Genomic DNA, 16,923 nt, shown 5'->3' with positions numbered 1-16,923 from the left:
CCCTATAGTATAGGAGGTGATTCACCCTTTTTTCCCCTCCCAAAATGTTAAAATGATAGCTATGAATCTACATCTGTGTCATGGAAATTTCCTTAACGTGTGTTTTTGTTCTGATCTTTAGAATCAAAATACATTATTAAAGCCAGGGAGAATTTTTTTTTATTGCAGACGCTCAGAGAATAAATATGAATGATAAACTGTAAGCTCTATATAAGAAAAATAAGTACAAAGCAAAACCAAGGTGTTAAATAGTATTTCAAAGTTAAAAAAAACATACTATGCACAGTATACACATGAATATATTTAAGGTATCATAAGGATTTCTGTGGGTTTTTTGATGATGATTTCCTTTGACGTTCTGTGGTTAATTGTGGTTGAATGGCTTTTGCTGAAAGTGCTTGCAACATTTTAATGAAAAATATATTAAGAGAACTTTCACCTTTACAGTACACAGTAAATAAATATATTGTACAGTAAGAAAAGAAGAGTAACCTTATAAATTCTGTAGTTTCTTCCAACACCAAAAATAATCATTAATGCTACCTCACTAAAACTAGCTTCACTTTGTTATTGGGCATGGTCTTCCTTAAAGATCTCCAGAAGTTGCTGTGGGAAGGTTCCCCTGATCTCCAATCCAGGCTGGGTAGCACTCTCAAGGCCCTTTGCACAAGTGTGGGCAGGGGGGGATCAGGCTGGATAAGAGATGGCGAGGCTTTAGTGGTCCATAAAAGCAGGAGTTTTAGGACAGAGTTTTGCAGCAAAGCCTAAAAATGTGTAAAAAAACCAAAACGAAACAAAACAATAATGATAAATAAACGATAACAATCTAATTGTTAATTGTTGTTTAAAAAAATTGCACCTTTATCATAAAAGAAGATTCACACAGCTATTGGTTTCAGTTTAAGCCACTAAAGTGATTAAATGAAACTTACAGGATTGTATTCGGGTTGTGCTTCTTGCAAAATGAAAGTTTTCCACTGGCAACTTCTACTTAGTCATTATCTGCTAAACATAAGTGCGAAGTTTGGAAGGAAAATTGCATGTTTTCATAATGTGTCCAGGGAAGAAATAAAGCTTTAGAAGGTACACTTAATTGCCAAAAGTATTAAATTAGCCAATTCCAGTTTTCAACAATAGCGGCCGCTACTAAGTTTTTAATATTACTCTTATTACTCTTTCTGGGTCACAAAATAAACTTTTAACATATTTTCAGGGGAGAACGTAGCTGTGTAAACTTCAAATATCTACAAAGCTGTTGAAGCAAGTAAGGCGGCTGGATCCAGTAAGGCGGCGGGCCTTCTACCAGGCGGCCAGGGACAAAACTCAAGATGTGACTGTATGGTAAGAACTGTGGGTTGTAAGATGGCAGAGAATGGTTGTGTGAGAAAGGGTTCACTGAGCATGAACCAGTTGAAAGGTAGAAGAGCAGTTGGGGGGAAAGGAAAAGAGATTTTGGAGAAGTGAGTTAATAGGTTGATGTGTGGGTGTAAAAACAGTGAAAAATGGGTTTTAAAAATGATGAAAATGGGGAACAAAAACAAGGAAAACAAAAGAAAAGAAAAAAAAGGAGAAGAGTGTCAAAGTGTGTGTGAGAATTGTCTCCAGCTGGGGCAGAGGGTGATACTGCAGGTCACCAGCTACCCTAGTGGACACAAAAGAAAAAAATAGGAGTGTTGGTAATGAGAATGATAGCAGTGAATGACAAATAATAAAAATGTCTTAGTGTGTTAGTTGCAGGTGCAGAAGCAGATCTGGATCAATCTCCACATGCATGCAGCAGTCGGAGGAAAATAATAGGTTAACATCATTAGAAACACCCAGGCCGAGTTTTGGCTGAATTTTTTTACAGCTTAATTTCCATGTGTTTCTCACCCTGAGAAAGCAAGCTCCAAGGACACTAACTTCTCCCCGAAGAAAAGAAATGCAGTTCCAAAGCAACAACATGGCAGACCAAGAGACAACAGCAGTGTCCTGAGCGGTGAAGGAAAAGGTCCAGCAGCAGCAGCTGTGCAAGACAGCATCAGCATGGAGAAAACACCATCATCATGAATGGATGGAGATGTGCATTTCCAACGAGCTGCAGCTTCAATGGGTGTGTGGGGACCAGTGTTGGTCAAGTTACTTGAAAAAAGTAATCAGTAACTAATTACTGATTACTTCCCCAAACAAGTAATCCCGTTACTTTACTGATTACTTATTTTCAAATGTAATTAATTACTTAGTTACTTAGTTACTTTTTAAAAACACGATTTACAACCTGAATAGGTGATAAAGCAATAGATCTTTCAGCCCAATTCTACTTTTTCTGCATAATCCATCATACAAAATGTAATCAAATGGAAAGGTCTCTTTTTAAAACTTATTTTATTAGTTTTAATCTTTTAACTTTATGCATCAAGCAAAAATTTAATGATATGCAACATTCTCTGACTGCAAGAAATTTGTTTAACATTTAAACCTATTTTCTGCACATTCCAGCACATAAAATAAAATATTTTTTGTGTTTACACTCACTCTTTCAAATAGATGCAAGTAAAACACAGCAGAAAGTAAATAAAATCAAAGACTAGCGGTCCTGTTGCTCTATTTTCACCTGTAAAGCAGGAGTGGGGTAGGCGGAGGTTTGCCCTGGTTCAGGTGTGCCGCAGCGGTCAGTGGAAGAATCCGCGAGTTTCTCTGTGAATTTCCCATTACGTCGTAGCGCACTCGGTGCTTGCTTGGAAGTTTAGGGTTTTTTTCGCTGTAAAAAGAAGTTTTCTTCCCACGCACAATGGACACTAATGTTTTTGTCACTTTTTATGGAATCAAACTCAAAATAAGGTCAGTACTTCCACGCTTTAAACGCTGCATGCTCATACTCTCTCCCGCACTCAATATATTATCCATTGTTGATCTGCACACAGTTGTTGTCACAAACGTTGCACTCGCTTACGTCACTGTCATGAGACACTCTCGCAAAAAAATCACGGTTTTAGTAACGCAGTAACGCAGAGTGCTTACGAGAAAGTAACGGTAATCTAATTACTGTTTTTGCAATAGTAATCCCTTACTTTACTCATTACTTGAAAAAAGTAATCGGATTACAGTAACGCGTTACTGCCCATCTCTGGTGGGGACCTTTGAAAAGACTCCCTCAGTTGGACATTTGCCACTTTTGGAGTAAAATGGCAAGATGAGACAGTGGATTACACAGGAAAAAGCTGAAGAGAACTGACTACCAGTGGTCTGACAAGGAGTGGGGAGAGGGGTCCATAGTGGAGCGGGAGGATGCATGGAAGAAGGCTGTTTTAGTGTGGGAAATGAAATTTGGGTTTAGGAAACTGGAAAAAAAAAAAAAAAAAAAAAAAAAAAAAACTAAACAGGGAGGTTTACACAAAAATTACACAAATTGCAGGGACCGTGACATGAGGGATATGGAAGGAGAGACTGAGGTGCAGAAGACCAGGAGAGAAGGATTCAAGAGGACCACTGAGAAGCAGGGACCATTTCCAGCGCAACTGACAACTCAGAGAGGGCTGCACCACTTGGCCTCCTAGAGATCGTCATGAGGAGATTTTGAACAACAGCAAAATCCAAAATAAAGTGCAAGAAATCCTACGGTGACGTTGAGGAGGACTACAGGAGTGTACGTCTTGCTCTGCTCCTAAATCTACAGCGGCGTTGGAACGGAAACTGAGGGATGAAGGGAGCGTGCCAAGCTCCAAGAGTGACAGCGCAAAGGGAGATCAGCGATGGAATTATGTCTCTGTAAACAGCACAGACACCAGGAGCCATGACTGTGACCGGAAATGACTGACAGCAATTTCCCATGAATGACCACCTAATGCTGTTTCACTTTGCCATACTTTGACACTGTGGAGAGGGTATTTCCTTTGTATCGTTGTTGTTGTTATTTGCATGTGAGAGCTTAGATTGTGAGGATGATTAAAGATGGGGTGGTGAGAGAACAGTGAAGTGAGGATACACAGTGTGAAACTCCTTTAAGTGTACAATAATGTTGATATGATATACAGAGTGTCAGGAAAGAAATTCTGTTATTAATGTGATTTTTAATGTTTGATTTAAGAATCAAAGGGTAGAATTGTATAAGAATTTCTTTTATTTATGTATTATTCACATTATTTTATTGTATAATGCCTTAGTGCAGTGGTTCTCAAACTTGCTTTGTTTTACAAGAAACTCTTCGCGCCCCCGCCCCCGCACAAACACATCCTCCAACCACACACACCCCCATATTTTGTTTTCCAATTCCATTGCGGTTTATTTCACACCTCAAACATTTAGTAAACAATTAAACAAATAAAAGTAATCTGCAATAAATTACCGGTAGCAATGAAATAAACTACTATCTCTTACCTACACGGGTATTTTTTGAAAACGCAGCTGTTTCTATGCGTTTGGGCTTTTTGTCCACACATACATTTCGAACAACGGAGATTTTTTAAAACTCAGTTTTTGCATTTACGTGTGGACGAGGAATACAGAGTTCGTCATGCATCATCAAAGGTATGTGCCTTTTTTCACGTCACACTGTGCGCTACGTTATTGTTTACATGAGATGAATGTGGGATTCTGTTTGTCCGTGATTTGGAGAGCCCAGCGCGTGCTCCCGACGCAGGGAAAACTAATTCTGTCACAGAGACCTACCTTGGCACTTGTGCAGGTGAAGCCAAAGGGAAGATATGCTTCACCATATTTTCTAGTCTTTGGCTTGGAACGAGGTTGGTTTGGAAACATATTTAGTGATGCTTCATCTCCTGCTTTATGCTTGTGTGGGAGCCCTGTGAAAAACCTGTCCATTATGCTAGCAGTGTCCAAGCCTTCTTTTTTTCCTTTTTTCCCTTTTTTTCCTTTTCATACTGCCCCCCCCCCCTGCAATGGCTCTGCCCCCCCCGAGGGGGCGGGCCCCCCACTTCGGGAACCTCTGCCTTAGTGGAATGGAGTGACAGAAACTTTGCCATGAAGTGGTTGGCCACATAAAATCACAGAGTGGGGGTCAGTGGATGCTGAGGCACATAGTGTGTAGAGGTCACCAACTTCCTGCAGGGTCAGTCACTACAGACCACTGAACTTCACTTTGCCTTCAGATTAACTCAAGAGAAGTGTGTAGAGATATTTATTGAATGAGTTTCATGGCCAGGCAGCAACTTAAAGCTGTGGATGCAGTGTAAAGCATTGTGATTTGTCACCCTGGAGTAAATAAATCACGCTTCTCCATCTGGCATCCAATGGACAAGTGTGGTTTGGCAGTTGCCAAGATAACAGTACTTGTCTGACTGCATTATACCAAGTGTGATGGAGGTGGGGATTATGGTATATGTCTTTAAGGAGCTGGGCTCTGTTGCTTAGTTCCAGTGAAAGGAGATGGCCCCTTACTGTTCCAGCATGGGTGTGCACCAGTTCACAGAGCAAGGTCCATAAAGACAGGGATGAGTGAGTTTGGTGTGGAAGAAGTCCCGACAGTCCCTAGACTGTCCCATAGAATACCTTTGGGATGAATTAGAGTGGAGACCGCAAGCCAGGCCTTCCAAAAGCAACATAGTCTGACATCACTGTCTGACCTTACAAATGCACTTCTGAAAGAGTGGTCAAAAATTCCCATAAACACACTCATGTGGAAAGCCTTCCCAGAAGAGTCGAAGCTGTTATAGGTGCAAAGGGCGGGCCGACATCATATTAAACCTATGGTTTAAGAACGGGATGTCACTCAAGTTCATATATGTGTGAAGGTAGATGAGCAAATAGTTTTGGCAATGTAGTGTACTTGGGTATTCAAATATAAAATCCAATAATATCAGTTATTGACAATTTCTGTATGCGATTGCAGAAGAGATTTAAAACTGTGACCTAGAAGTGTGATTGTGAGAGTCGTTTTTGCCACAGGTTATCCCGGGGGGATCAGTAATCAATGAATTTTAACCTGTCTTACATGTAACAGTCCATCTGGTCTGATTACTACAGAAACTATACAAAACAAGAAAAAGGTCTGCTTTGTGAGTATGTAATCCTACCTGAACTCCTGATTCCAGTTCAAACACAGCATTACTGTTGGTGAAGTAGTCATCTGACAGGACACAGATAAGCATTTGGCTTTTCTTTATTGCAAGAACCACGTCATTTGTGTATGCTGTAGAGAAAAAAAAAATTAGGAACCTTTTTGGGAAACATAGACTCTCACACAGACACACATATCTGATCTTTTGACCTCCTCCAGGAATCACATCCCTCTCCAGTAGACAGAGGCGATACCCCCACTGGTCCTCTAACACTTGGGGTAGCAGCACCTCTAGTGGCTTTTTGGTGGCTTTAACTTCCTCGTTAAGTAGGTCGGTGATACACAGGCTTCCTGTCAACAAAAAAAAAAAAACTGTTACTTTATGTTTTTTAAAAATGTAATAGGGTGAAAAAAGAATCCTTGCTTTGGCCTACCTTCCTCATCATTAGGAGGTGATCTGGAGGAAATGATCTCACCTTCCAACACTTCTTCTGATGCAGGGCTCCACACATACGACAGAAACACATCAAACTCTTTCTCATCTGGTAGAGGTGTGAAGTTGCGAAAGACAGTGTGGGAAAAAAATACATATGATAACAGTCTTTCTTTGTGGAGACAAAACAATATATTGACTGCCACTACTACAGAAAGTGACTATTTTAAAGCATTGTCACAGTGTTTCAGTTAGCCTATGGATGTAATGCCCATCCTGAAGTAATGCCATGTCCTATAAAGAGGAGAGACAGGTGTGCCAGTCTATGTGCATCTGCATTAACCTCCATTGTGTTTTCCATTTTTAAAGTAGGATCTGTAGATGAGCTGTATCTCCAGCCATTTTACATGCACGATGATTCCCAGCCCACCCACCAGCAGGAAGGATGTAACTGGATACCCAACCAGCGATGGCCATTGCACTGCAAGAAGAAAAAACCCCCAACAAAACAACAACTTTTAGATTGTATTACGTCTTCAAAGCAGGTTTGACCGACATGGGAAGCTGGATGGGTAGAAGCTGGAACACAAAACTGAAACAGTTTAACTACACATTAAGCAGACAGAGCAACCCTCGCATGCTTTAAGAATTTCGTTTGTGTCAACCTGATGAATATGAGTTAAATAGCTTTCTTTTTAGCTTTAGATTGGATTTCATCACAATTTTTGCTTGTTTGGTAATTAGTTTTTTGGTTTTTTTTTTGCAAAAGCATTGTCTATTGCAGCAGACCACAACAGTGACTAAAGCACAGTGATATACCAGTGTTATTACAAATATAGTCTGACTAAAACATGAACACATGAAGTAACAATAAGAACATTATTACCTTTAATTTTCCTTTTCAGCTTGATTGTGGCGCTGACGTTTCCAAATGTATTACTGGCGATGCAGGTATACGAGTACGTCAAGTGCTGTGGTGTCACCTCATTTATCGTAGCTACCTGTATGACCTCGTACTCTTGCATGTACTCTTTCAAAGACTCTCTGTTTGTGGAATTCTGTCTGCATTACAGAAATGATGTTGAGAGCTTTGCACACTACATGCATGGATTTTATAACATCAGTAGTAAGGGACTGATGTGACTTACTTACTGTCTAGTAGAGTCATGTTACCATCATTATTCATGTACCACTCTATCTTTGGTGAAAAATTTAGTTCAAAAGGAAAAAATGCCTTACATAAGAGTGTGTAAGGCTGGCCTAAATCGAGTGGAGGAGAAAAAAAGCCATTAAAAGCAGGTCACTAAAAGTGACACAAACAACTAATGGGCTGCTTGATTTTGTGTGTTCACTTCCTGTACATGTTTTTCTTTAAAATAATTTTTTTCAGAATGATGTAACTAATCACCAATTTCCACTTCCTTTGGCTCATTATCAACAGGAATCCTGGGAGGATCGCGTGATGGCGGTGCTGTGAAGGCGATTGGAAATAAAGTCAGAAATGTGTACGTAATTTACTACGGAAACAGTCATACACATATATCTGAGCTCTACTTTGAAACAGCCACGCCAACATTTATATATATAAAATGATATTAGGAATCAGGACAGGAAACTTGGAGCTGTTTTGCATTCATCGGGAGAAATCAAAGGAAGACAAAATTCAAATGACTCCTTGCAATCTGTGTATATCAAGACATACCGACACCTTAAAATTCAGCAAGAAACAAGCAGAAATAAGCCAAGATGCAGGCAGCTCTGTCAGGCTGACTTTTGCATCACAACAATTGTCAGCAAGCTACAGAGGGGCTCAGAGCACAGTATGCAAAGTTTTAACTATAACAGCACTAACTTATAGCTAGCTGCATACCCGGAGCTCTTTTATAAGACAGGCCTATAGATAAATGAAATGTACTATCACCATATGTATTTGCATGCGTTCTAAGTTGATCTTACACAGGAAAGCAATGATAGCAACAACCACACAAACAGTTAACCACTTAACCACCTCCTGTGGGTTAGGCCCTGTGGTATTCAGTTTCTAAGCAGCATATGAACCAAATAACATTTTTTGGTAGAGTGTGTAATGTACAAATTGAGTTTGGGATGTAAATGGTTTTCTTATAGGACAGTGGCATTCAGGTGTCCCTTGTGTAATTTTATATTTCTTGAAATTATGGGATAGGAATATGGATGAAATGCCATTGCATCAGTGTAAATGAATACACTAATGACATACTGGTGAAAGAACAAATTTGTCTGACCTGGCCTAGAAAAAAAAATATTATTGCAATTTATAGAACCTGACTTTTCAAAAGTGTGTTAAAATGGATGCTTAAATTTGGAACATCTGTTTGACGTGTAAATGTTTCAGAGTACATACAGACATAAGATCTTAAAAGATATGGCCATGCTGTTCTATCCGGTAGTATGCGCTGGCCTACTTTAGTACTACTTTTTATCTTATTAGACTGTAGTATCAGATTTCTAATTGGCCAAACTATCTATTAAAAGCAAGTAAGAGGACGTACATAACTTTATCTTATATATATATATTTAAAATATATCTTTTTGCATTTTTTTTTGTTTGCTAGCCTTTAGTGGCACAATCTTATGCAAAATGACTGCAATAAATAACCTAACAAAACAAAGCAAAACAGAAAGATGCAAATTGTGTAACCAATGTGTTTTCTTCCCTTGAGTTACATTATGTAAGGATTATAATAAAGCATCATATTAAAGTTCCCCTTTTAATAACCTTTAAGAGTGGTGCTGCAGCTGACATGAAGCACCGTATTGGAGCTTTCAGGAAAAAAAACTGTTGTGAATAAAACCATTGGTGCAACTGATCATGATAACTATGGATTCTAGTTTAACTTCATAGTTTAACAATTGAACTGGGAAGCTGGAAGGGTGGAAACTGTGACATAAAACTGAGCAGGGTGATAGGATAAGCTCTGTGTCTGATACCTGCAGTTTTGCAAGTGCACCATAAGAGATCTATGTGGACACTCAAGTGCGCAATAACAAGAGTACAACAAGATAAGACAAGACACTGTTGGGAAACAACGCGCAGACTGTGGTATACTATACGATGCAAAAGATAGCAACAATTGAGGCTGATGCTTATTAATCCAGGGGTGCACATAAGTGGTCTGCAGGGGCACATTCGCTGTCAAAATAAAAGACGTGCACCAGATAAGAAGTTGCAACGCGCGTTTGCGTACAAATAAAAGGCACTGTTTTTGTCCGCTAGAGTGGGATTTTCACGGCATATTCTGCACCACATCTCTGTGCATTCATCATTTGCTTGAAGCCAGCTCACCTCCTGCAACCACTTTTCCGCTTCTTTTGCGGTTCGGACTCCTTCTGACATTTCTTTGGAGGTGGAGGAACACCAAAGTAATTGCTTAAAGGAGCTTCTTCGACATCTTTAAGAGTTCTAAACAAATGTCTGTCCTCCTCCAGAAAATCTTATGTACGCAAACGCGCGTTGCAACTTCTTATCTGGTGTGCGTCTTTTATTTTGACAGTGAATGCGCACCTGTGGACCACTTATGTGCACCCCTGTTAATAGCTATGGATCACATAGCAATAGCAGGAATGGAATAGTGCAGTCGCTGAATGTTAATAGCAAGACTATGTATAGAGCATTAACCAGATAAAACGTCTGGCGGCTATTGATGCTGTGCCAATCAGTGTTTCAGTGTAGAGATGTTTTAGTGAATAAATGAAAGCTTAAAGATGCTGGTGTTGAAGTTCATGATTTTAAGCGGAAGAATTATGGTCGAAAATGAATGTTGTGATTTGTAGCTGGACTGAGATGCGCAGACAGGACGAGAAGTCTGTGCAACTGTGTATGTATGAATTGGAATATGCAATTTTAAATACCCAGCAGTTAGGTTAAGATTAACAACCCTAGAGTTACAGTTAGGTCAATACAACACAGTTTTTGTAGTTTTGCTTGTTTTTTTTTGCTTGCTGTTCACTATTACAGTGGATTTTAAAATCAAACAGCCAAAATGCTATTGAAGTGCAGTTTCAGCTTTAATTTAAGGACTTTCACAAATGTGTTACACAAACTGTTTCGGAATTACAGCCATTGTTATACATATTCCCATACTGATTTCTTCCCATATTTGGATGCTGTTCACTGGAACTCTTAGTGTGCAGTCCAAAGAGGTGCAAATGAAGGAGGCCATCATGTTGAGTCTTAATCATGTGCCAAAAAACAGTATGGTAGATTGTAAAAAAATAAATAAAAATGAATGCACTGGCCAGTTCAGCATCACCAAAACATCTTAAAGACCATTGAAGACAACTAAAGTTGTTGATCGCAGAAGTTTTAATTTGGTTAAGACAAACAAACAAAAAACTAAAAAAAACTTTCGCAACATCCAGCTAAATTGAGAACTTCCTCAAGAGGGTAGGCATATCACTGACAACATCTACATTCAAGAAATTGCTTCATGAATGTGAGTACAAAGAGATTACAAAAAGTCACAATCCACCGATTGCATTTAAGAACATGAAGGCCAAATTAGACAGGCAGAAAACTTCATGATCCAAAGCATACTGCATTATGTGTCAGAAAAGGTGGTGCAAATGATTATGGGCATGTATGGCTGTGAGTAGAAAAGGTAATTAGTGTTTACTGATCATGTGACTGCTCGTAGAAGTAGCAGGATGAAGTGTACAGGGCTATACTCTTTCTTTATACTCTGCTCAGATTAAGCCAAATGATACAAAACTGATTAAACACCACATTACAGTGCAAATGGATAATGTGGAGTGCAAATGGATAATGATGGAAAGCATAGTGCAAAAACAGAGATGGGATACTATTTAAGTCAGTCAGCTGATCTGTCATCCCAACAGAGCATGCTTTGTAGTAACTGAAGACAGAGACCCCAAACGAGCAGCACCCAAAGGTGGCTGTAGTAATGGCCTGGTAGAGTATCTCAAGAGAGGAAATCCAGTAGCCTATGTGTTATCACTTCAAGTATTCATTTGTGACCAGGTTAAATTTATCATTTAACCAGGTATCATTTATTAAAATGTGTTGAAATGTGTTTAAACATTAAAAAGAGTACAATGTGTTCAATATGTTTAAATAGTATTTGCATTATATAGGTCATATTATATGGTTCATATTTACAAGTATCCTGTTTGTTGCGAAGAGCTCATGATTTTAAGTGGACGTAATCTTGGGTGGAAGTGATTGGACTAAGTGCAGAAAGTGTATGTATGAATTGGACTATCAACAGTCTTTGTGGATATGCACATTCTACAAACTGCCTGTGAGAAGCTGGAGACATTTCTCCTAAAAAAACACAGCGCAGCTGCTCATGTTTGCATTAGCTTTAAATTAGCATCACACCACACACGGGTGTCAGCTCATTAGCTGAGTGGCTATATATGTAGAAACTGTGAATATTCATCAGGTAGTTAAGAGATGCCAAGACAACCTAGAGTGTATGTGATACTAAGACGGAGCCGGCACCATCTTTGGATGTCTGCCGATCACTCTTCATTCCTTGAACTGACTGAGAGACTACAAGCTAGAGGTGCAGACTTTTACTGCCAGATATCTTCCAACAGCGAGTTCTTTTCCTCATCCTGCTCTTCCAAGAGCACAAATACTGCAAGTTTAGCATTATAAGGTACAATATTTTATGTATTTTTTTCTCTTTGAGTGAAATGACCATCACGTTTTGGGCCACACTGCTCCCAACCATCACTTCAGGCCTGCAACAAGTTTTCATTTCTGTTGGTGTTATTTTATTTTAACATATGCTGGCTTGAGTGTGTGCACAGAGAGAGTGTGGACCCACCTTTGTGTTACTGAAGTTGAATTTGAGTTATCCAAATTACCATACCAAACATAATGAGACATTTTAAAGTAATTGTAACCTGGCATTTTATATAATTCTCTGTTTTAGTTTTCAAGATAATTTAATTCAACTCAATTGTTTCTGAAACTGGTCCGAGTCATTTTATTTCCTTAGTTACTAAGGTTGGGGTATTTGATTAAAGTGTTACATTAGCGATTTGTAAGTGTACTAACTTTGTTACTTTTACAATACCTGCATTTGATAGTTTTAAATATAGGTATCCTAGTATTTTAAAGTTCATCTAATAACACTCAAGAGACTAAGTAATATTTGACATACTCTTATTGGATTAAAGTTGTTTGGTTTAAAGAACGCAAGGTGCTTACCTGGCACGGTAAGTATGGGTGGGCTACACAATGATTGAAAAGAATTTTCTTCCATATTTTTAAAATCATCATTGTATTTAAAATTCTGTTTGTGTGCCCAGTTAGTTTCAATCCTCTTTAAATAGGGGGTTATTTATTAAAAAATGCTGTAATTGACAGCTAATCTAAAAATACTGATTATTAAGCCCCTTGAATTAAAGCTGAAGGTCTGTATTTCAGTTACATCCTGATTGATTTTAAAATCCACCTTGGTGGCACAAAGAAAAATGACACAAATTTATCATCATCCCAAAAAATTATGGTCCTAACTGTATGCTACTGTGTTTGCTCAAAATTGGTGGTACTTCTTTATATCATGAACTTTTAGCCATAGTGATAATATCTTGATCATATAAGAAAACAAAAGTACACATACATATGAGAACATGAACAAAGCACTTACGTATAACTATGACCTCAACCCCCGTCCTCAAAGTCCATGTGACTCCTCCCTCAATTATTTGTGTGTCACAGAAAAATACTCCAGCATCCTTTTCATAGACTGTTTCGAGATATAACACCTCTCTGACTTCCCGGGACGGTCTGTATTGGTCTGAAACCTTCTTTTTATTCTGTAAGAAAACACACTTGTTTTGCTGTGATTTCAATGTTTAGATTGTGAAGTGGTTACTACTATCTTGTATCGACCTCACCTTGTACCAAGTGACATTTGTGTTGTTACTACAGCCAAAGCCTGGGCAGGAGATGTGACCACCAGCACTCACAACCAGGATTTTAATGCTTTCATTACGCCAAAGGCATCTCATTTTCTCCACTTGCAGACGGAAGAACAGCTTGTTGCCACTGGATAGCAGAGACACGAACATAGAATAGAAATTTGTGAAGCAGCAAGTCATTTACACTCATTGAAAACAATTTTTTTTTGCATTTGAAGATAGTTTTAAAAAAAAGGTTTTAAACAAGTTCTAATTAAATTACTGCACTCAATGAACTGGGCCACTTTCAGATTTGTGAAAGGTACTATAAATGTGAAGTTTCATTGACTAATGATGACATTTAAACATCTCAGAGGTGTGACTCACACTTTGACGCCTTTAAAGTGAAAACAGGTCTCACATTCTCATGTGTATATCTGTTAGTGGCTGAGAAGAGGTGTCTTGCTGAAACAGCTACAGTGAAAATGATGAGGGTGAAACCCACAGACATCTTTTCATGCTAATAAACCTCAATCTGACATAAAATGACCACTGACAGGTAAAGTGAATAACACTGATTATCACTTCATCGTGGCACCTGTTAGTGGGTGGGATATGTTAGGGAGCAAGTGAACAGTTTGTCCTCAAAACTGGCGTTAGAAGAAGGAAAAATGGTTAAGAGTAAGGATTTGAGTGAGTCTGGCAAGAGCCAAAGTGTGATGGCTAGACGACCGGGTCAGAGCATCTCCCAACCTGCAGCTCGTGTGGAATATTCCCGGACAGCAGTTAATATCAAGTATTATCATTGGTAAAACCAGCGACAGGGTCCTGGTCGGAAGAAGTCGAGTCGACAGAGGCAGTGTGATGCATTTGGATATGTTTTGCTGGGAAACATTGGATCCTGTCATCCATGTGGATGTTATTTTGACACGTACCACCTAACTAAGCAGTGTTGCAGACCATGTACACCCTTTCATGGTATTATCTGATGGCTGTGGACTCTTTCAGCAGGATAATGCTCCCTGCTACAAAACCAAAATGGTTCAGGAATGGTTTGAGGACTGATTTTGCGGTATTGAATTTGAGGAATGCATTTGAGGTATTGACTTGGCCTCCAAATTCCCCAGATCTCAGTCCAGTCAAACATCTGTGGGATGTGCTTGAAAAAAACAGTCCAATCATTGTAGGCCTTACCTCATAACTTACAGGACTTATATAAAGACTCCTTTGTCTGTGACTAAAAAGAGAATGACAAGACAAGATCCATTAATTAAGTTGTGCAGAAAGTTGGGATGATTTGCAGCGTGATCCACTCAGAGGCAGTCATAGTTTAGATGTCTAAATTATGACTTTTGTAAAATAAACCAAATGTCAGACAACACTGCCAGATACCACAACCAACCTTCAGGGGTTTAGAGGAATCCATGCCCTAGTGGGTCAGGGATGTTTTAACAGCAAAAGGGGGTTAAAATTTTACAATTGGTGGTTATATTTTTATGCCCCATTGGTGTAAAGCTTCAGCAGTTTGAGTTAGCCACATTCATTAGGTCAGGGGTGGGCAACTCCAGGCCTCGAGGGCCGGTGTCCCTGCAGGTTTTAGATGTGTCCTTGATCCAACACAGCTGATTTAAATGGCTAAATTAGCTCCTCAACATGTCCTGAAGTTCTCCAGAGGCCTGGTAACGAACTAATCATGTGATTCAGGTGTGTTGACCCAAGGTGAGATCTAAAACCTGCAGGGACACCGGCCCTCGGGGCCTGGAATTGCCCACCCCTGCATTAGGTAGTTAGTCTCCCTCCTATGTCTGACCATAAACAGTGATTTTAGTAACACATTTTGGCATTTTGTGCTATTTTATCTAACTGAGACCTCTTTAGGGTCTCTATGGGCAAGAGAAACAATTATAGCAGCAAAAAACAAAAAACTGTTCCAGGGTACAGTGTCTTTAAACATACCTAAAAATAGGAACAATATATCACTGTATACAACATATCAATATATTACTTAAACTTAGCATTATTTACTTTGTGAAACATGAATAATTTCCAGAATGTTTAGCTTCAGCTATAAACAGTTTTCCACAGTCTAGGAATTGCTCTTCATTTCCTCCTCCTTCAGCACTGGAACCTGTACTCTTCATATCCACCATCTTTAAACAGTTACAGTATGGCATCGTAAAGTTTTGTCCCTCCACAGCTTTGTAGTGCTTCTGAAGATCTAGACACACAGATGAGTTGTGTTGTTGTTATATTTCAATCTAAAATAGTCTGAGTCTTCACACTTCCTCTGAAAAATGCAACATTTTAAAACAGTTCTGCTGTAATGTATGATTTACAATTTGTATTATGATAAATACCTGGTTTGTTTGTTTGATGGTTTGCTTCACAGTATCCCTTCAAGAAAAGGTGTAGAAAAAACAGGAAATATGCAGTTTCCATGCTGCGTCTTTGAATCTGAGAAAGCTGGTTGTTGGTGTCAGGCGTCGCAGTGATGGAGTTCTTAGTATTTCCTACTTTTCATGTTCTTTCTTCTTCTTTGGTGGAAAATCTTGTGGTTGAAGCAATTCACAGGACATATGTTGCAGCATGTGGTGTCATACAATTTCCTGTTTAGTTACGCCCGAACATCATTTCACTGGAACTCACTCTAATATTTGAGTTCCTGCTACTTCTTAGCCACTTCCTGTGTGAACAACATTTGTCTGTAGGCTTATATTTTACTTGTGTTTTTAAGGGAAACCCTGTTTGACAGAGGTAGGGGACCCTTTCAGGATTTAGTGCAAAAAATAAATAAATACATAAATAAAGCAAACCCCAAACACAATTTTATATATATAATTACCACTGTATGATCTTTTAGAACAGATGTGTTAAGAACTACACATCATCTGTTGAAAACGGCAAAATGGTGTGATCCAGTCTCATTGTTGTTGCGCTGCTACGTGCACACACAAGTTTATGATGGTATCTGATGTGTGGTGGCATGCATATTTATTGGGTATCATAGTGGAGATATATGTGTCAGCGATGAAGATAACCTTGAAGCTTTAGGGAAAACCTAGACGACAAGAATCACATCCAAAAGGACTTTTCCATGTGTGCATGGATTCCTGAAAGCGCTGGAAACAGTTCGCTGCAAAAGGCAAGCCGCAGCCAATATCTACTTGCCACAGAGATTTAGGTAAGATCTGTGGTTAAAACGGGAATTCTTTTGTTTTCACATTTCTACCTGAAATACATATTCAAGAAATTTGACTGTAAATGTCACTGTTACTATGAACCTTGTACAAACTTCGAAACTAAAATTATCCTTGCATTATGTACGACAACAATTGTAGTAATTATTTCCTCCAAACCATCAATGTGTCTTTTAAACCCCAATCCTACAAGACTGCTCAAAGACGTTTTACCATTAATTAATGCTTCAATCTTAAATATGATCAGCCATTCTCTGTTATGTACCACAGGTCTTCAGGCTGACAGTAGTTAAACCATTACTTTATTTGAGCACTTAAAGCACTTTATATAACTTGCATCATTCACCCATTCATGCAAGCACTTTTTTCTACGTAAGTGCTTT

At 38.9% G+C, this 16,923-nt stretch overlaps 1 protein-coding gene across 1 annotated transcript; it reads right to left on the bottom strand.

Annotated features, from left to right (window-relative positions):
- Positions 1–159: 159 nt before the first annotated feature.
- On the bottom strand, positions 160–15,897 carry LOC134627423 (interleukin-18 receptor accessory protein-like). The gene is made up of 12 exons (XM_063473481.1): positions 15,701–15,897; positions 15,369–15,561; positions 13,341–13,491; positions 13,091–13,259; positions 7,837–7,899; positions 7,577–7,688; positions 7,315–7,490; positions 6,772–6,909; positions 6,430–6,537; positions 6,206–6,346; positions 6,012–6,127; positions 160–764 (listed from the first exon to the last, which is right to left on the bottom strand). The coding sequence occupies exons 1-12, from the start codon at positions 15,780–15,782 to the stop codon at positions 540–542; spliced, it is 1,674 nt and encodes a 557-aa protein (XP_063329551.1). The 5' UTR covers positions 15,783–15,897; the 3' UTR covers positions 160–539.
- Between the last annotated feature and the right edge of the window lie 1,026 nt (positions 15,898–16,923).

The sequence above is a fragment of the Pelmatolapia mariae genome, linkage group LG1 (assembly GCF_036321145.2).
Source record: "Pelmatolapia mariae isolate MD_Pm_ZW linkage group LG1, Pm_UMD_F_2, whole genome shotgun sequence".
Taxonomy (NCBI): domain Eukaryota; kingdom Metazoa; phylum Chordata; class Actinopteri; order Cichliformes; family Cichlidae; genus Pelmatolapia; species Pelmatolapia mariae.
Note: the sequence above shows the minus strand (reverse complement) of the source record. Positions and strands in the feature narration are given on the sequence as shown.